General features: G+C 40.5%; 1 protein-coding gene across 6 annotated transcripts in view; it reads left to right on the forward strand.

The window, feature by feature from the left end:
* Positions 1–1,123: 1,123 nt before the first annotated feature.
* ADGRF1 (adhesion G protein-coupled receptor F1) overlaps positions 1,124–20,569 on the forward strand; it is a 48,043-nt gene continuing 28,597 nt past the window's right edge. For 5 of the 6 annotated variants that reach the window (XM_037142551.2, XM_037142556.2, XM_037142553.2 and 2 more), the window contains exons 1-7: positions 1,124–1,523; positions 11,366–11,458; positions 13,004–13,061; positions 14,114–14,263; positions 14,906–15,079; positions 16,723–16,823; positions 17,658–17,716. In XM_037142551.2, the coding sequence (XP_036998446.2) occupies positions 11,390–11,458; positions 13,004–13,061; positions 14,114–14,263; positions 14,906–15,079; positions 16,723–16,823; positions 17,658–17,716 (611 nt within the window). In that variant the 5' untranslated portion in view covers positions 1,124–1,523; positions 11,366–11,389. Of the gene's footprint in view, positions 1,524–3,002; positions 3,051–11,365; positions 11,459–13,003; positions 13,062–14,113; positions 14,264–14,905; positions 15,080–16,722; positions 16,824–17,657; positions 17,717–20,569 lie in introns of all 6 variants that reach the window. The other variant, XM_037142552.2, reaches the window with a different exon arrangement.

Consider the following 20,569-nt stretch of genomic DNA (forward strand, 5'->3'; position numbering starts at 1 on the left):
TTTCAACTGGTAGCCTCTGAAAGCAGGCAAAATCAAGCAGAAAAGGCACATGAGAAGAATGGAGTTTACTTGACTAAGCTATGGGATCAACTGTCTTCTGCCCAGGCTGGTTGATGGACAAAGGTGCAGTGGTTGATACCCATGAACAATTAGGCTTTGTCAAGTAGAGTTCGTTCTCTTGAAAACTTCCCACTGGACCAGATACAGACCTGACTGTGAAGAGTTATGATACAGACAAAATGGCCCAGCTGGTGCTGGAAACAAGAGGGTTGGGTTGTGTTTAAGGCTGCTTGGCATTCAAGGACTTCAGCGTGAAATTACAGGCTCCAGTCTTATTAGCAGTTCACTCTAAAGAAAGGAATTTCTATTAGAATTTTGTGCTCCAAGGACCATTTTCTCCTTCTTGAGAAGATGGATGCCTCCTCTTACCTGATAAGAACAATGTAGCTGATTGGCTTCCCCTTTTCTTTGACTGCTAGGAAGCTCCATTCCTAGAGTTAAGTTGCAAACACACAAAACACTATGGATAACTCACAGGTCTTTACGTGCATTCTTTTTCTTCACTGACTCTCCACTTTCATAGTTTAGTTTCCCTTTTTGTAATTTGTTATTTACCTAGAACTTTTACAGTTTGTGTTCCTTTATTTCTATTCTAATATAATTTTATTTTATGCATTAGCTTGTAAGCCACCTCAAGTCATTTCCAGAGATGGAGTGCTAATTTTCAAATTGGACAACTCCTTAGAAAGGACAGCACTTTTATTAAAGAAGTTACTCAGGTTTAGCTTGAGGTTTTCTAAGGACAAAGAACACACGGAAAACATTCATACTGGGCAAGTGTGCACGCTACTGCTCCCCTTTGCTGGCCTTCATCCCATATGAGCCCACCAGGAAGTCTGAGGTTCCTTTGTCTGGGAAAGTAGCAGGTTGATTCTTCAGCTTTGAGTGAGGAAGTTGGAAAAGGAAAAATAATATCTACCCCTACCCCCACCCTAGTGGAACTGCCTTCCTCTCCTGTTTGGAATCATGGATTAAGGGCTGCATTCCTTATGCTTTATGGGGTGTGACCCCAGGTATTGAGAGGCTTGTCATGAGACTCAACGAAATGGCATTTTGTAGAAAACTGATTGAGGACAGAAGTGTTCCTCATTCTCCTAGAGCATTTTCCTCCTGTGGTTTCAGAAATCTCTCTATGTCTGCTGGGAGAATCACCAAGTCTTGGGCTCTGAGCTGCTTCCTCTTACCAGGCTGATATTGACTCAAAGGGGGGGGGAGTCAGAGAAAGTATGCATTTCTCTTTTCCTTGTTGAAGGGGGTGTGTCCTGGGGCTGTTGGCCTGCAAGGGCATCAGCCCATGCACTAGGAATTTCTCATGAATCAGAGGACCTGTGAGCATTACAGAGAGCTGCTGTGGTTCAGATATTAAGATCGTCTTTCCAAACAGCTCAAGAAGTTATTGAGCCACAGGTACACTGGAGAAAGAGTTCCCTCAGACTGTGATGTGAAGAGAGGAAAATCACCAGGTAAGCCCAATAGATGTGATTTGATTCCTCAGAGTGTATATTACTAGCATAGGTACTACCTGCTAATCTGAGATATTTTTCCTCCTCATGGGGAAGACTCTGATTTCAAGATCTCGTTTCCTGAAGGTTAAATAAAGAAAGAGAGAGTAGAATAAGCAATGAGCAGAGACAACGATCTCTTGGTACCTGTATAAATTGAGGTATTTGGTGAGACTCAGACTCTAGCTTTTCGAACTCAAAGCTCAGCCTTCTTTCTATCCATTATAACACAGCACCCCCTATTCTTTGGATGTGTCTAGAAGGCAGAGCCACTGAGATAAAGAAGGACATTACTTGTTAAAATATCTTCAGTTCTCAGGCTGGTGACAGCTGTAAGAGACGAGGGGGGAGATAGGGACTGATAGAAAGAAGGTAAAGGGATTAGCCAAAGAACATACATGAGGGATCAATGGACGTGGACAACAGTGTGGGGACTGACCATGGGAGTGGGGGCAGGCTGGGTGGAGTGGAACAAAGGGGGTAAAATGGGACAACTGTAATAGCATAAACCAAAAAATGTGAAAAAATAAAAATAAAATATTAATCTGAAGGCTTCCACTAATTAGAAAAATATTAACCTTAGCAATCTCTTCAGAAATATGCCTGAGGGAATTAAGTTTGTTTTCACTTTAGGATGAATTTATTTAAGCTTTTATGAAACCAGTATACGTCTGGGAAGTATTTTCCAATTTAACTCCCTCCCTGGACTCTGAAAATCCCAAAATTGACCCTTATAACCATTTTCCTTGACTATTCCCTTCAAATAAATATGAAGCAATGCACTATAGTTTTTGACTGGCAGCCCTTGGAAATTAATAATTTTTCTTTTTTTTAAATGAAAAATCTATTTATGTAAACCTAACATCTTATGTAATCCACTCATGACATAAAGTAAATGATGGGAAGTTACTTAAGGTCAAGGTGGAAGAGAAGGGGAGAAAGGAAGACTGGCTTTTCCATAGAGATACCCATTAAACTAAACCCAATAACAACACACATAGGCTCGAGATCACAGACATAAGAAAACAAAAACTAGATAAAAATACATTTGACAATTTGTCAGAATATTAATGCAAACCTTTTATTATGTTCCTTGTTCTATAATAAAACCACTACTAATTATTTACAACCAAGACCAAAATTAAAAACAACTTTACAATTATGGCTACATAATACTTTATTTGGTTAAAACCATTAACAAGTAGGATAACTTTAAGCAAATTATTTTACTTTTCTTCCTGTGGTTAATTAATTTGCAACAGGCATGAAGAGATAAAATGGGAATGTATACATGTTGAGCCTTAGAGGCTTGACTTGCAAAAACTCCTATTTTGTGCACAAGCACGGTTGATGTTGAGCTGTTGCTGACAAGCCTCATAGCTATGTATGCCTTGCTTCTGAAAATAGATGGTAAATTCTTTAATTTTTCTTTTTAAACAGGAGCGGGGTCCACATGACCAAGTTTATCTCTTGCTCTGCTGAGTGAGGGTAGGGAAAGCACCATACTTTTGTCCTCTGATGTCATTCATTTCACAGTTAGATAAGTGCAAATATTGTCCTAGAAAGAAAGTGGACATATGCATTAAAACTAGTGTTCCTACTCAGTGTCAGCTGGAAAACTGAGCTCTGACAAGCTAAGAATGAAAATCCATAAGAACTAGTAAGTGTGAAAGAATTAATAAGTGTTGGCATGTCAAAGAATTATAACAAATCCCTTGTGCACAGTAGAACAAATGAGATACAAAGAGGTGAGCAGCAGCAATGAGATATGTAGCCTTACAACTGTGCAAAACATACCTCAGTCACGTTGATGAGGGTTATTAGTTCCTTGTGGGCCTCTGGGTCCTCAGTACCAATGTCAGTTTCAATCTCCAGAGGCTCACAAACTTTAGAAACTCTAGAGTTTTGATTTTGTTTTTGTTTAAGTAAAGCCTTTTAAACTAAAAGGCTTTAAATGAAATCTTCAGGATAATTCGCTTCTTCTCATAATATAAAAATTTTAAAAATCCGAGTTCCTTCATTGTTTAAGGATAAAAAAGCATTAACTATACATCTGTGGTGTTAGAACAGCCTGTCAAAATGGAACAGGCTCATACCTTCTAAGTTCTGGGTGAAGAGACTTTGTACTGAGCAGATTGTATTTTCCATGAAAACCTTTCACACTTAAGTTTGTATTTTAGCCAAATTTTGTTTGAAGACTTCCTTATGCTTAAACTCTTAGAGAATCAGGCTAATTCTTCCTAATAAGGAACTTGGTACATCTCTTAGAAAAAGAACATTCTCCTATGTTTTTGACCAAGAAACCAATTAAGCAAGTAACTAGCAAAAGAAGTGGCACAGATAACAGCAGAAATACAAAAAAGTTTTTTGAATCAGAATTTTATTATATGACAAAGTGGCCTTTAAAATGAATTAAAAAGCATCAAGATGTTCTTGATAAAGAAAGGTTCAGTAAAGAAACATAGTTGGAATAACTGGTTATTCATTGGGATAAAATGAAAGGTAAACCCTTATTTCATACCAAAACCTGAAATAACTACAGAAAGATTGAAAATTTAAATGCATTAAACAAAACAACAACTAAAAGAAGTGTCAAAAGAAAATATGAAAGAATATTTTTACCGTTTTGTTATAGAAAATTTTTTTTGAAAAATTTAATTTATTTTTAGAAAGAGAGGAAGGGCTGGAGAAAGGGAAGGAGAGAGACATCAATGTGTGGTTGCCTCTCACACGCCTCCTACTGGGGACCTGGCCCACAACTCAGACATATGTTTGGTTCACAGGCTGGCCCTCCATCCACTGAGCCACCAGCCAGGAAAAAATTTTTTAATTCACATAGAAAAATTGACAGATGTGATTTTATAAATATTTCAAGCTTTTGCGCAGAGCGAGACAACATTCTCCAAGTAATATTCCAAGAGAAATACTAGATTTAGAGGAGAAAGAAATTTAGGGAATAAATTCAAGTTTTTCCTTTCTATTTTCTGCAGGTGTAAAAAGGAAAGAATTCCTATGTAATTTACAAGATTGCCAAAATAGTAGAACCAAGACACATGAAAGCATTTTGTAAATTAGAAAGAATTATTCTTATTTCTTCTTATTATATAACTATCACCACTCTCGAGTTGCTGTTCAGTTATTTTTTTCCTGCAAACAGTTCAAAAGGAAGCTCAAATTCTCTGGGTTTTATCCACTCTAAGTAAGCAAAGTAGGTAAGGAAGATGAAAACTAAGCCTGACCTGGGAATTCCAGGAAGGCCAGGTCTGCAGTGCTAAGCTAAAGGCTTGGCTGGAAGAAAGAGCTTGGCACCTTTTCTGAAATGTCAGTAGTTATCCTTTAGGGCTTGGCAATAACTTCTGCTCTATTGAACCATGATTGACAGGAGAAAATCTTTAGCTATCAGGTGTTGGAACAGTGTCAACCCTCAAAGTTGACAGTCAGGCTTTTTAGAAAGGAGCTGAGCCAGACTTGTCCTCTGTTGAGACATAAACTAAACTCTACTAGGACACTAGAAGTAATGGGCAATTAGCTAACAACAAAAATCATCCTGGGTCACTCCTAAGCTACAAAGCACAGACTAAATAGATTTTTTAGGGGCAGGAAGAACAGACGGCTGTGCTGGGCTACCAGCACGAGCAGCAGGAGAAATGCACTCGAGCTGAAGTTCTAATGAGTGACAGGACACACAGACTTGTAAAATATGTATCTCAGGTTTTGGATTAAAAAGGATCAGATGAGGAGGTAGGGTCACAGGGAAACATCAGATAGTTTAAGGGACCCTGGAACCAAAAGATTCCAGCAACCAACACTTGTTTGCAAAAGTGAGTCTGGATCACTACTTTGGGGGTTTTCTCAGTGGGTGGAGCTACAACGAAGGACCAGCCTGCAAAACTCTGGGCCTGATGCAGAGGCTGGGGAATTGGAAGCTCTCGTTATATAGCAGTTGAACAAATTAAAGCTGAGCAAATTGGTGAAGTGTCCTGAGGAAGGGATGAGTGAGCTAAGTCATTCCTTTGGTCTCTTTCAGCCTTAAAATTCTTGAATTTTAAAAGATCATACCTGTATTCTCAAAGCAAGGACTTAATTCTTAGTAGGTTCTTAGATTATCTCAAAATGTGTTCAAATATTAGATAACCATATCCTCACAGATACAGAGAACAACAGGCTGACAATTGCCAGAAGGGAAGGGCTTTGAGGGCTGCATAAAATAGGTAAAGGGATTAAGCAAAAAAACAAAAACCCAAAACAAAGAACAAACCTCATGAACACAGACAGCAGCATGATAATACCAGAAGGGAAGGGGGGTGGGAGGAGGCAGAAGAGGGTAACTGGGGGACAAATGGTGATGGATGGAGACTCGGCTTGGGGCAGAGAACACACAATACAATATACAGATGATATATGATAGAATTGTACACCGGAAACCTGTATACTTTCATTAACCAATGTTATCCCAATAAATCCAATAAAAATACCCCAGAAAAAAAGAATGATAATAACCAATTTGAAGAGAAAACAGGAGTAAAGCCCAGGAAAACTTTTAATCTGGTCGGGCTTAGATTTGATGGCTGACCAACACTAATGAAAAGAATGATTAAATAATATATGAAGAGAAACAAAAATGGGCATATAATAATAGAATCTGAATGTGAATGGATTTGAGCTCTCCTTGTTTTATAGAGGAGGAAACTAAGTCCAGTGAGTCTTTTTTTTTTTTTTTTTAACTTTCACAAGCTCTAACAGATAAAGGACAGACAGATTTGGGGTGAGGGTCTAATTCACCTGGGTCTCTTTCTGCTCTGTTTATTTTACATAAACATACTAAAAGCATGCTAAAACATAAAATATGTATGTAAAATTTTATTGTGCACAAATGTTTATATGCACACTCACTGAGATTTTAAATAGCTTTTCATTATAGTCTTTCCAGAAGAAGTTTGTCTAGCTCATAATATTTACCAAACTTCCCAAAATTTTTTCAGATGTAAAATTGCTTATCTTTTCTGCTTTCCATCTATATTTCCACCCGTCTTCTCTGCCTACTTACAAAAAATTCTTATCAAAGGCAAATGGCCTGAAGATTTCTGTATAAAGACAGATCCCAATGTAAAGGTTACCAAAACTTAGTAACAGGTAAAATAAAACCAAGATTTTACAGGTCATCTGCCTCTGAAACAATCAGCTCTATCTGAGTCACGATTTCTTTCAGATCCTAGCTGGAGACCTGCTCTTCCCATTAGTGTATGTGTGTGTGTTATACACATTTGCACATGTGAGTTCAGGACAGAGAGGAAGGAGACAACTCTACTGGAAATCTTCTATTTATAGAGGAAGAAACATGATCCCATAAATATTGATGCCCAGGAAGTCACCCAAGAGTTCAACTGTGCCTAAGATTAGATTGTTGCTAAAAACGCTGGAAAGTGTAGGTGTGAACCATTCCAACTAAGCACCACTGTTGATAAGGAGACTGCTGTTGACATAAATAAGTGATATTTGGAGTCCATAAATGCACAACTGGAAGAAGGGGGAGATAACGTCAGCCATCTCCAGGGACTTAATACCAAATTCTAATGATTGTTCTCTGTAAACTGAAGGACAGGGATTATCAGGAGTGAATTTACTTGAATGAATTCAAGGAAGTGGGGGCGGGGGTTGGTCCTGCCAGGGCCAAGCCTTCCCAGGAAGCCAGTGCCAACTCAGCTGCAGATCAGCCATCACTGGCCTGGGGCTGCCTCGGGTGAGGTGTCGTGTAAACATGCTTACCCTGATGACTACAACAGCTCCTGTCCATGGCAAGGACACATAGATTCTGATAATTAAAAAAAAAAATTAAGGCCCAGCTTGAAAGGGAAATGCTGAAAATACCATGGGGTTTGCATCAGCCCAGAAGCAGTTTTTATTTGATAAATTAATTTGACTCAGAATTGAAGCCAAATTCTGATACAATCCAACAAGTTTCTGATAAAAACTGGTGGGGAGGTTGAAATGCTAGTAATGCTAATATTAATAGCTATCAGGTATTGTGCTGAGTACTTTATATGAACTTCATAAAAACACCAAATAATTCTGGAGGATGACTAGTATAACATTACAAAATTATTTGTTATGTATCTGAAAATCAGTCTCCCACCCCTATCCCAGAGGGAACCATAGGCAACAAGGAAGTGAAGAAAAAGTATTGATTAGTTCAGCCTTCGGTCCCAAACTCCAAATGAGAATTCAACTCATTGGATCAACTTAGGCGTAGAACTCTTTTCTCCTATCCAAGAACCAGCCTAAAATCACAACTCTCAAAGCTACCCGGAGGTCAGCATCATTTGGGTAGCTTAAGTGATGCATAAGGCTGGGCCTGGGCTAGGATTTAGTGGGTTTGGGGTGGGATGGGGCACCTGTATTTTCTAATGAGCTCTTAAATGTCTTCTTTTCTCTTCCTCCTTTCCTTCTTCTGCCTCCTCCTGGTCTATCCTTTCTGCTTCCCAAAAGTGATGGCTATTTGTCTCTAGAGCAGTATTTTTCAAATAGTTTTGACAAGGCCCCATAGAATTAAATACACATTTACACAAACACACACACAATAAAACATGCACATATCATGAAATAGTTTAGCTATTCATGATAGGCCTACAGAGCTGTACCTGGGAATCACTGGTCTGAAACCCTGGTTGTGAATTAAAGTTTCCAGTTTCTGCCCATTCTGAAGACACAGCCCAAAATATACCCTCCGGTGTGGGAGGAAGAGGGCCTAAGAGGCTGAGAGAGTGAGAGAGTTTCCTCACAATGCCCAGAGCTGTCGCCGGGCCTTCCTGAGTCGGGTTTGCAGCCTCAGGCCTGGACTGCATGTGGGAGAAAGATTTTTCAGAGAGGAAGAGATCAAGGGGAAGAGCCACAGGAGGGTCAGGCATCCCATTTGGAAGCAGGCCCTGGCAGAGAGGACAGATCACAGCTACGTGCACTGAGATTGCTTCACCCTCCAAAAGCTCCAGCACCGAGACGATGGCCCAAACAGTACCCAAAAATTCACATGAAAAATTTTCCCTGAAAGTGGAAGAAATGTGGGCAAGGGGCTGGGAAGAGTGCAAGCTCCCTCTGCAATGTGGCTGCACTCCAAGAAAGTATTGGGAAATCAATTTAGTTGAATGTGATAATTTACCAAAAAACCCACAAAGAAACAAAAAAAAAACAAATAGAAAATATACAAAGGCACGTCTCAAAGAGTTAAGCTCTGTTTAATAAAACTGTTCAGTTATTTTATGTATATATACACACAGATTTTATGATATGTGTATATATACACATATATAAAGATGTGTTATGTCCATGTGTGTATACATATACACACAACACACACATACATATATACATGTTTTATTACATGTATATGTAACTATATATTTCTTCCTATGGGGCCTGGTCAAAAGTGTTGGAAAAATACTGCTCTAGAGACCAATAGCTGTCACTTTTGGAAAGCAGAGCGTAGGCTGGAGGAAACAGGACACAGAGCCGTTAAGTTTGGGGAGGCAGCCCCAGGAGAACGAGCTCTGGAGCACAGACTGCTGCCCAAAGGAAGTTAAAGCAACAGATTCAGGAGGAGTCTTGGCCAGCAGGGAGGGAGGCGGGGCATGAGTGGACTGTTGGCTTTAAGGGAGAAGGTAAATACAGGTGATATGTGTCCCTCTGCCCATTTTCCATGCTTCCCTAGAAAGCCCCAGAAAAGGTCTCTGCTGACATGTAGGCCATGTCTCTGAAAGTCAGTACCCATTCTCTCATGTTTTCCTCTTTTCTTGTAAATCAGAAAGCAAGGTGCGAAGCAGCTTTATACTAAGTTTAAAGCACTCCCAGGAAGCAAGGTCAGGGCTGGAACAGAGGGTCCAACACTGTTTCATACTGTCAATCAAAGCCATTTACTCTAGTGGTGGTTTCTTGAGTTTGGCAATTACAGTTTTTCATCTTTTCCTGTGGGGATGTGAAAGGAACGTTGAGAAGCCACAGGGAAATGATTCTTCATGTCCAATAAAACTTTTTGTAAAGTCATGTAAAAAAACTCACATAACATAAAACGTAGCATCTTAACCATTTTTAAGTGTACAGGTTCATTGGTGTTAAGTATATTCACATTGTGGTGCAACAGATTTCTAGCACTTTTTCATCTGGCAAAAACGAAACTCATACACAACAACTCCCCGTTTACCTCCCCAAGGCCCTGACAAACAACACTCTACAACACTTCCAGTTTCTATTAGTTTGACCTGTTTAGATACTTTGTACAAGGGGAATCATATAGTATTTGTCTTTTTGTGATTTGCTTATTTCACTTAACAGGATGTCCTCAAGGTTCGTCCGTATTGTAGCATGTGACAGGTCTAATTTTTAAGCCTGATTAATAGTCCATGCCTAATGAAGCCTTTGGCAGTGATGGAGGAGTTTTTGTCTACGCGGCCCACCACAGTAGCCACTGGCCTCATGTGGCTATGGAGCACTCGAGATGTGGCTAGACAAACCAAGAAACTAAATTTTTAATTTCACTTTCTTTTTTTGTTGTTTTGTTTTTTAAATTGAAACTTTAAAAAAAAGATGTTTATTTATTTATTTTTAGAGGGGAAGAGAAAGAGAAAGAAAGGGAGAGAAACATCAATGTGTGGTTGCCTCTCATGTGACCCTCACTGGGGACCCAGCCTGCAACCAAGGCATGTGCCCTGACTGGGAATTGAACCAGTGACCCTTTGGTTTGCAGGCCTGCACTCAATCCACTGAACTACACCACCCAGGGCTAATTTCACTTTTCTAAAATTAAAATTAAAATTTAGATTGCCACATGTGTCTAGTGACAACTATGTTAGACACAACGAGATTTTTTCATTCACACAAAATAACTTGGGGATAAGTGACTAATTTTGTGGCCATGACTATGTGATGAGTTTTGTCTAAATTATTCTGAAATAACCATAAACTTAAGGACAGTTTTTTTGCAAATTACATTAACTATAAAGAAGGAAATTGGCTGGATTGACTCATGATGATTTTTATGCTTACACATCCAGATTCTATCCTTATATTAATGGTTCAAAGGGTCCTTGGTTATCTTAATATTTTAGTTTTTTTCTGAGATGAAAAAGAAGCCTCAGTATAATATAAAAGGCTGGATATTAAATATACTTAGTCACATAGTTAAGCAAGTCATGATTTTACAATAATATAACCTATGCTAATGTCTATCCACTGTGCTGCACACCTGGAACTAATACAAAAAAAAGCATTGCAAGCAAACCGTAATCGAAAAATAAAAATATTTATAAATATTTTAGATTTGTAAACATGTGACACAGATAAATAGTAATTTTTATGTTTTTAGAATTATGAATTGAGTTTTATTGTCTTATTTTGGTTTATCTCTATTTTCTGTTTTTATTTTTTACAGTAAGTACTTATTACTTTGCAATAAACAACAAAATCATTCTTTTGAAAAAAAAAGAAAAAATACAAATTCACCCAGGGGAAAAAAAAGTTTGTGTTTTGTCAAATTTGATCACCCAGCAGAGAGTGCTTAAGAAATTTTTTAGTAACTTTGTAAAGACAGAAATGTACTACTTTTCAACAGGAGTGGCCATCACAGTGTCTCAAACTAGGTAGATGAAATGGAAAAGTAATTAAACACTTGGGGCTTGTGATCGGCTAAGTTAGGCACTAACATTGAGTATGCTTAAAAATTTTAGTTTGAACCACTTGTTTTTGTGCCTCAGCTTTGCATGGTACCCCACTGTCTGGTCACAGACTGTGAACCCAGCTTTTTGTGTTTGGTGCAGGAACAGCAGAGGGACCTGCTAAAGATGAGAGTTCAAGTGCTGTGGCTCATCTTTTTCTTCCGGGTCACTGAGGGCAGTGATGGCTTCCTGGGGGTAAGTTGGCTTATGTCCTGTTTTTCCTGCATACGATCTCTCCTTTCTTCTCTAGTACTTCTAGAATCCATCACTCTCTAGGCAACTGAAACTACATATGTAATAGGCAGGGAATCACAAGTTCTGGGTTCTTGTCTCAAGGTTAGCACCATTAGCTGTGTGGCCTTGGAGTTTAGCTGACCTAACTGCAAATCAAGGATCTTGTACTAAACCATCTTGGAAATCTCTTCTAGCTCAACACATTCACTCCTATAGCATCTCTGATGGAGAACAAGCATAAAGGTTGGCATTAGCAATCCTCGGACTGTCTGATCCTGATCTATATGTACTTTCTTGATGCTTTTACCTAAGGTCATGGTTTCAATGTTCTCCATAGACTGATGACTTCCAAATTTACATTTTCATCTCAGACTTCTCTCTTGAACTCCACACTCACATGCATACTACCTACTTGGTATTCCGGGTTGAGTGCCCAACAGGTGCCTCAACTTCATATGTCTCACATGAAACTCTTTATTTTTCTTCTCACCAAACCTACTCCTCATTTTCTGACCTAGCAAGTGGTATTGCCATCTCTCCAGCTACTTAGGCACAACATTTAGTTTTATGCTCGATTCTTCTCATAATCTGTAGCTAAATCATTGGCTCTTCTTTTATTTCTTTGTTTTGGCTTTATCTTTAAAATGTGTCCAGAATTTAAATGCTTCTCACCATTCCAGGGCTACTACTTTGATCCACACTTTCATTATCTTTCACAGATATTATTTCAATGATTCATGAAATAATGCTCTCATTGCTTCTGTGCTTGTCTATTCCCAATATGGCTGCAGGACAGAGCTTTCTAAAAAATAAAATATAGACCTGACTAGTGTGGCTCTGTGGGTTGGGTATCATCCCACAAACCCAAACATCACTGGTTCGATCCCCAGTAAGGGCACATGCTGGGTTGTGGGCCAGGTCCCTGGTTGGGGGGCGTGTGAGAAGCAACAGATCAATGTTTCTCTCACATATCGGTGTTTCTCTCTTTCTCTTCCTCCCTTCCTTACCACTCTCTCTAAAAATAAATAAAAAAATTTTTAATCTTTAAAAAGTAAATAAGTAAAGTACAGCACATCTTTCCTCTGGTCAGAACTCTCCAGTGGGTTGCCATCTCACTGAAGTGAAAGCTAAGCCCTTGCCACAGCCTGTAAAGATCTGCACAGCCTGCCTCCCCAGAGGTACTCTCTGACCTCACTTCTGGCCTCCTCCCCTCACCTATTCCACTCAGCTACTCTGGCCTCCTCGCTCTGTCTCCACAGGCTGGGCATGTTCTTATTCCAGGGCCTTTGCATGTGCTGTCCCCTTGGCCTAGAAAATTCTTTGTCCAGGGATTCTCACTCGTCTACCTCCTTGAGGTTTGTGTTCAAAACTCGCCATAGTAAGACCTCTTGCCACTGCTCCACCATCCCTGAGCTGGATTTTAGATGCCTGATTTCAATTCATCTGGGAAATCCAACAGGGCGTTACAAAGCCCTGCCATAGTTATTCTTTTTGTCTTCTTACCAGAGAAATGATGGCATCAGAACAAGAAGAGGACTCGTTGTGAATAAGAAAAAGCACCCAGGTGAGAATGGGGTTCAAACCCAGTAGTGCATCTGACTGGCTGTATGATCTTTGGTATATTATTCAACACCCCAAATCAGCGAAATGAGAATAACAATAATTCCGACTAGTAAAACATTTGTGAGGGTTAAACAATATAATGAAGGCATAGTATTCTCCACCATATCTGTCAAGTAGCTGCTCCATAGTCTTCCTCTCCTCCTTTATCTTGTTCCCAACAATGTAATTAATGGGCACAGCCTTCAGTCTGTGGTCTGGTATTTCATTCGTGTGTCTGATGTTTCAATCACTGAAGGTGTTTTCTCTTGGAAACAGTGATGCACACAGATGGTCCTTAGGTTCCTGGGTCAGTTTACAAGCCTTTCTTTGGTGAATTTGCTGAACAGTGGTGTGCCAATAGTGCCATAGAACTTAGCCCCATTCATGGCTATAGTTCTTTAGGAAAATAAAAAAAATTAATTTGGAATGCCATGAATACCTTTTCTCTGATAGTAATAACATGGCTAGTATTTATTGATTTGTTACTATGTGCCATGCATCATTTTAAATGCATTGGATGAATTAAACCCTCACACTGACCCTTTGAGTTAGATACAATGGTCATCTTACAGAGTGTGAAATTGAGGTACACAGCCAGGAGGTAGCAGGCATGCTTCAGGCCAGAGGGCAGGGGAAGGTGAAGAGAAGGGTGGTGAGGGCTGTCTTACCTCTTCTCCCTTCAGCCTTGACACGTGAAACTCTCCTCTGGATGTGTCCTGAGGAAGTGTGTCAAGTCAGGAGGGTGAGGCAGGGGTGGGTCAGAGAGTGTGGGAACAGCTGGCCTGACAGAAACAACAGGGTGAACATATGTCAGGCACATGTGGGACAGTCTGCATATGCTTGTCATAGACACTCATTTTTAGTCAATGTCTGGATGGGCAGAAGTCAGTGACAGGCAGTATGGCATCATCCACGACCTCCAGGCTGAATCTGATGACTGCCCCATGGCCCCTTTCTCTGCAGTATTTCCCTCCTAGACTGAGAAGGAGGCTTCTGACTATCTTCTCCCTTTAGACCCAGCGCAGGAATATGAGCTGCTTCTTCAGGTGGCTTATAGAAATTCCAAGGAGAAAAGAGAGTTGAGGGATGTTTTGAATCTTCTGAAGCCTCCGTCATTGTGGCTGCATGGGCCAATGAAGATTATCGGAGCAAAGGCAACCACCCGTAAGTCAGCTTTCTGGGGACTGAGAGTGGAAATGGGGAAGGTGGGCATGTCAGTTGGGGTAGGGTAGGTTATGTTGTGAAAACAATCGTCTCTGCACCATCTGTGGCTTACAAGAATAAATGTTTTGTTTCTTCGTGCTACATGTCCATTACAGATTGCAGAGGGGCTGAGTTTTCGGTGGTCCCTTGGGGACCCAGGCTGATGAATCAGACACCATCTCAGATATCCCCACTTAGAGACAAAAAGGGAAAAAAGGAGCGCTGGAAGGCTTGACATTGGCAGTTCACTTTTCTAACTCAGGAGTGACACACACTAATTCTGCACATGACTTACCGGTGAGAACTGGTTTTATGGCCCCAGTCAGCCTCAGAGGCCAGGTTATGCAGTCCTGGAAGAGAGCACGTGATACCTGGCAAACAGCGCTAATGACCAGGGAAGTTTAATGATTTGTTGAAAGCAAGGGTTCTCAAAAAGTGTGGTGCCCAGTCCAGCAGCAACAGCAGCAGCATCAGGGCTCCTTCCTTCCAGCTTTTGATGAGAACTCCCTGATTCAGAGTCTAAGTCAGAACCGAGGATCAGAATTCAGCAGTAGTCAAATTATTTACCAGGCCCCATGAAACCAAGCTCTATTTTTTGTGCAGACTGCAGCAACCAGAACGGGTTCCTACAGTGTGCCTGTGAAGATGGCTATTCCTGGTTTCCTCCTTCCTGCCTCGATCCTCACAAATGCTATCTTCACACGACAGGATCACTCCAGAGTTGCGACTGTCATCTCAGTAACCTCACCCAGAGTGTCGATTTCTGTGAGAGAACGAGTAAGCACATGAGGATACCAGGAGGGGAGCCCTGGGCTGGGGCCTCTCCCACCCCAACATGTGACAGAAGGGGGGACTCTAGCTCTTTGTCTGTATGTTTCTCTGTCTCCCTGAGCAGAGCTAGTGTTTGCAGGGAGGGTGAAGGGCAGAGATGACATACTGTGCTAGGTTTGGCTGGGCACAGAGAGAGCTGTGCTAGTGCCTAAAATTCAGAAATGCAAGTTGATCTTTGGGCACCACTTCAACCTAGCTCCAGCTCAGCTCTGCATAGCTACGCTTCTTTTGAGATTTAACAAGATTCACTGAAATCCCAGGTTGGGAAACTGCTTGAGTAAATGCAGTTTTTCTTCCTACCTCATTTCAACTCTTTCATCAACATCAATTTTCAGAACAGAGAAGTCCAGCAGTATAAAAGCAAGGAGGAATGCATAGCGGTTGTATTGAAGGCAATGCTCTAAATTGCCAACAAATATGTGTACTGAATGCAACGCCAAAACAAAAGTCAAAACTATAGCCTTAGTAACCAGTGGAAGCTGAGGGAGCTCCTGTCGACTTAGGTTTATGTTCGATGAATGATGTGGTGAGCTCAATGGCATGGGCTCAGGGCTTGAAAGACTTGAAGTTTTCCAGAAACTAGTCCAGTTATCCCGAAACTCTGGATTTTGGTAGAGCTGAGCAAAGAGTAAGGGAGGACCATCAATAGCCCAGTTTTTGAGGGTGGCCCTGGCTCCCCTTCCTTCCCAGGACTGCCGCAATTCAGGTTAAGGCAACATGTATTTATAAGTATCATCTTTATAGTCAGAGCTGGACAAATTCTGGGAGGTCACAGTGAGCCATTTCTCTTGCTGTCGATGAATTAGCAGGCTACGTGGAAAGGCCAGGATGTTAACACAAGAAAGAAGAGCATGTAATTTCTTCAGCTGTGTGGATGAAAGCTACCATTTGAAAGGTGGTCCATGTCTGGTCCATCTTCTAGAGATACAAAGATGGAGCAGACAGGAATAACACCGATAAGGAGCCTTCCAGAGTAGAATGGGGACACACATCCATGAAACATGGTCACAAATAGTTGTGTAAGTACAAGAAGCTGTAAGGCAGCTATTGCAGGAATTTAAAGGAGGGAGAGACTCTGTCTGGAGTCAGGGAAGGCTTTGGAAAGGAGGTGCTTTTACCAGGCCCTGAGTGAAGGATTGAGAAGACATGCCACACTAAGATGGGGAATGATCTGCCCCAGTGCAGAAAGACCCCAGGGACAGGTAACAAGGGGTGTGTTGGAGTTAACGAGTAGTGATTTTTTTGTTTGTTTTTAAAATTTTTTAATAGGGTGATGTTTAAGCTCTGTGAATAGATGAGGATATATTTCAGTGTTAAGACTGCTTTTTAAAGTCATGCATGAGTGGCCACAGGTTTTCTACTTCCAAGGTCATCTGGGTTCCAGCACTTTCCCATAATGTTCCAAACCACAGCTAAGAATTCTTGTTGTGTGCTTTCTTTATCGCTTTAGGTGGACATTTGTTACATAAATACATCAAAAGACCAATGATGTGGAATAGATGGGTTCCAAACTGTACTTCTGTAATTTTATGCTATAATAGAATGAAATGAGTAATTTTTATATCTACATATTTTTTTATTTCCCATAGAAGTTTGGGGCACTTTCAAAATTAATGAAAGATTTACAAAAGACCTTTTGAATTCATCTTCTGCGGTATACTCCAAATATACCACTGGAATTGAAATTCAAGTAAGCACCTTCTACTTATGGCATAAAAAATTGTTGGCTAAACATACGTTCAGATGTTTTCAATTCAACATGTTTATTCAATACATATTCTCCATTATTCCTTTTCATTGGGCTATTACATAGTAGCTAATCGCGCTGCCCACAACTGATGCACTTTGAACATTTTCTCTCTGGGAGAGTTTAACAGTTGAATCCTGTTCATTTCTTTTGTGTTCAGTTTTGTTCATTTACTTGAATAATATTGAGCCAAGGCTTCTTGATTATTTTCTGTTTTTATATTTGTCCAAAGAAATTTTTCATGATCTAAGCTCGAGGGTCAGCATCTGGAATTGGTTCTGTAAAGAACCCGCTCTCCTTAGAGGCTGAAGAGGATTCCTGGGCAAAATCCTGGGCTTCCTCGTGAAGTCACATAGAACTGGACTGGAGCACCTCAGCCTGGGAGGGTGGGCCAGGTGAGGGTCTAGCTGAAGACGTGCACAGAGGCTTGGCAGATAGATTCCGTTTAGGCATCTATAAAAAGGCTTGTTTGTGGGGAGGATAAAATAACTTTTGGATAAATTTATTACTTTATCTGGCATTCAATTCATCTTGGAGTCTAAGCAGTTTATTTTTCATTTTTTAATCAGCAACCTCAAAAATAAATTATTTGCGTGTACGTTCTTAATGGTTATTTTATAATGTACAACTACCTCCTGCTGTATCTCTTTTCCTTTCCTGAGTGCTTCTGCTGGTTTATTTATTGTCTGCATCCATGTTTCGCTCAATTTTTTTCTTGTGTGGGAACAAAGATCAACATATTGCCCCCTTCTCTCTCTTTTTTTTTTTTTTTGTAAGCTTAAAGAAACATACAAAAGAATTCGAGGCTTTGAGTCAGTTCGCGTCACTCAGTTTCGGTAAGTAACACAATGCTTAAATCCAGGGCACTCCCAGGTTTTGTGCACCAGCCCCACAGAATGTGCCTCGTGCTGTTGCCAAGTGTCTCTGACAGAAAATAGGTCAGATGTAGTGGGATTCTTACCAAAACTGGACAAAAGTCTCATGCTTTAAAAAGTGTGAAAAGGAAAGCCTATATTCTCATATAAATGGGTTTAGAAACTTAAAATATTAAATGGCATTCTCAAAGCTCTGGATCAGAGAATAGAATAGAAAACCCCCAGTAGTGGGGCAGAAGTTAGAAGGAAGCAGGAGACCCTAGTTTGGAAGGAGTGAGGGGTGGGGATGAGGGTGGTGGGGGGATGGACTTTCTTCTTCCATGACCACAGCGGGCATCCTGTGCAATTGGGAGCCAGAGGGAGGCTTCAGATCAAATAGGGTAGCTTTGTGTACATACCATGTATATGCCATAGTCCAAAAGCCCACAGTCATTGTCTACAGCAAATAAAGAGATATTTAGTAAATCATCCTTTTGTTTATACTTTAATTCCAAAGTTACTTGGTTAGTTAACCATGTGTGTGTTGATTACCAACTATTTATAGTCTGCTTGAAAGAGGGAATGGCTTAAAAGTCAGAGAACTTGACTTCCTATATGATTTTTTTCACACTTAACTTGAACAACAACTACAGGAAATTTTTAGCATCATTTGCTATAAATATGTTGTCCTGGATATTATCCTTTAGTTACTCATGACCTTATAATTTCTTTATAATCAAGGCCCACATGTATAATTTTCTTTAAAATCCAATGATGGGAAAAACACAACTTCTTTTCTTAAATTGAGTCTATATAATTAATCATTTTCCTCTTAGACTTTACTGTCATTAAACTCATAGACAAAATGAAAACTCAATCACAGTAATTTTTATATTCCATACTCATATTTTTCTTTTTTTTAAAACTTTTTTATTGATTATGCCATTACATTTGTTCTATTCCCCCCCTCCATTCCCCTCCACCCTGCATATCCCTCCCCCACCATTTCCCCCTTTAGTTCATGAACACGTGTCTCAAATTCTTTAGATTCTGTATTTCCCCTACTATTCTTACCCTCCCCCTATTTTCTATCTACTGTCTATGCTACTTATTTTCTGTACCTTCTCCCCGCTTCTCCTCCTCCCACTCCCCTGTTGCTAACCCTCCATGTGATCTTCATTTCTATGGTTCTGCTCCTGATCTAGCTGTCCTCTAAGTTTGCTTTTGTTTTAGGTGTGGTTGTTACTAACTGTGAGTTTGCTGTCCTTTCACAGTTCATCTTTTTTATCTTCTTTTTCTTAGGTAAGTCCCTTTAACATTTCATATAATAAGGGCTTGGTGATGATGAACTCCTTGAATTTGATCTTATCTGAGAAGCACTTTATCTGTCCTTCCATTCTAAATGAAAACTTTGCTGGGTAGAGCAATCTTGGATGTAGGTCTTTGGTTTTCATGACTTGGAATACCTCTTTCCAGCCCCTTCTTGCCTGTAAGGTCTCTTTTGAGAAATCAGCTGACAGTCTGATGGGAACTCCTTTGTAGGTGACAGTCCCCTTATCTCTTGCTGCTTCTAGGATTCTCTCCTTCATTTTAATCTTGGCTAATGTAATGATGATATGTCTTGGTGTGTTCCTTCTTGGGTCCAACTTCTTTGGGACTCTCTAAGCTTCCTGGATTTCCTGGAAGTCTATTTCCTCTGCTAGAATGGGGAAGTTATCCTTTATTATTTGTTCAAATAAGGTTTCCACTCGTGACTCTTCCCCTTCTGGTACCCCTATAATTCGAATGTTGGAACGTTTAAAGATGTCCTGGAGGTTCCTAAGCTTCTCATCATTTTTCTGAATTCTTATTTCTTCATTCTTTTCTGTTTGATCATTTTTATCTTCCTCTGGTCCACTCCCTTGATTTGAGTCCCAAACTCCTTTTCATTACTATTGGTTTCCTTTGTATTACCATTCATTTCAATTAGTTTAGCCTTCATATGTTTCTCTAATTTGTGACTAAAATCAACCAGTTCTGTAAGGATCCTGATAACCAGTGTTTTGAACTGTGCATCTGAAAGACTGGCTATTTCTTCATCACTTAGATCGATCGGTTCTGGGGCTCTGAGTTGTCCTAGAGCCATTTTTGGTCTATTCGTGCCGTTAAGTAAGCGGAGCGAACGGAGCCTTAGTTGTTTACCAGACGGGGCGACCCAGGTCGCTGGTTTGTGACGCTGTGTGTGGGGGCGGGGTCAGAGAGGGAGCAATGGCGGTCCTCTCCGCTAGCCTGGTCCGTCCAGTCACACCACTCGCCCCGGGCCTGTTTATCCAATCGGAATTGTGCGAGCCTGCTGCCCCGCGCCGGCTCCCCTCCTCACTGGTTTATCTGCACGCAGATGCGCGACTGACCGCAGACAGCCCGCCGCGCCGCACCTCTTCCCTGTGTGCTCCTGTAGCTAGCCCGCGGTCTGCGCCTTCGGCTGCTCGCGCACCACCCGTTCGGGGATTTTTTCTTGCCAACCTGCTCCGCTGCTGGCTTCGCTCCTCTTACCGGTTTAGCTGAGCATTTCGTTGTCTTCGGACTCCGTATTGTCGATTTTTTGTGTGGCTTGGTTGTGTTTATTGTTGTTAAAAATAGTTGTTCTTAGATTTGGTTGTGCACAGAGGCAAGGTGGTTCCACCTACACCTCCATCTTGGCGGAAGTCCTCCATACTCATATTTTTCTTTTCTGTGGTCCTGGTTTTCCATTTATACTTTTAATGTGTATTCCATCATATATATTTTATAAGCTATCTCCAATAATTTGTAGTAAAAATCACTGTTAGGATAAGCAGTAAGTCTATAAAATGCAAC

Source organism: Artibeus jamaicensis, unplaced genomic scaffold (genome assembly GCF_021234435.1).
Source record: "Artibeus jamaicensis isolate MK-2021 breed Jamaican fruit bat unplaced genomic scaffold, CSHL_Jam_final contig_484, whole genome shotgun sequence".
NCBI classification, from domain to species: Eukaryota; Metazoa; Chordata; class Mammalia; order Chiroptera; family Phyllostomidae; genus Artibeus; species Artibeus jamaicensis.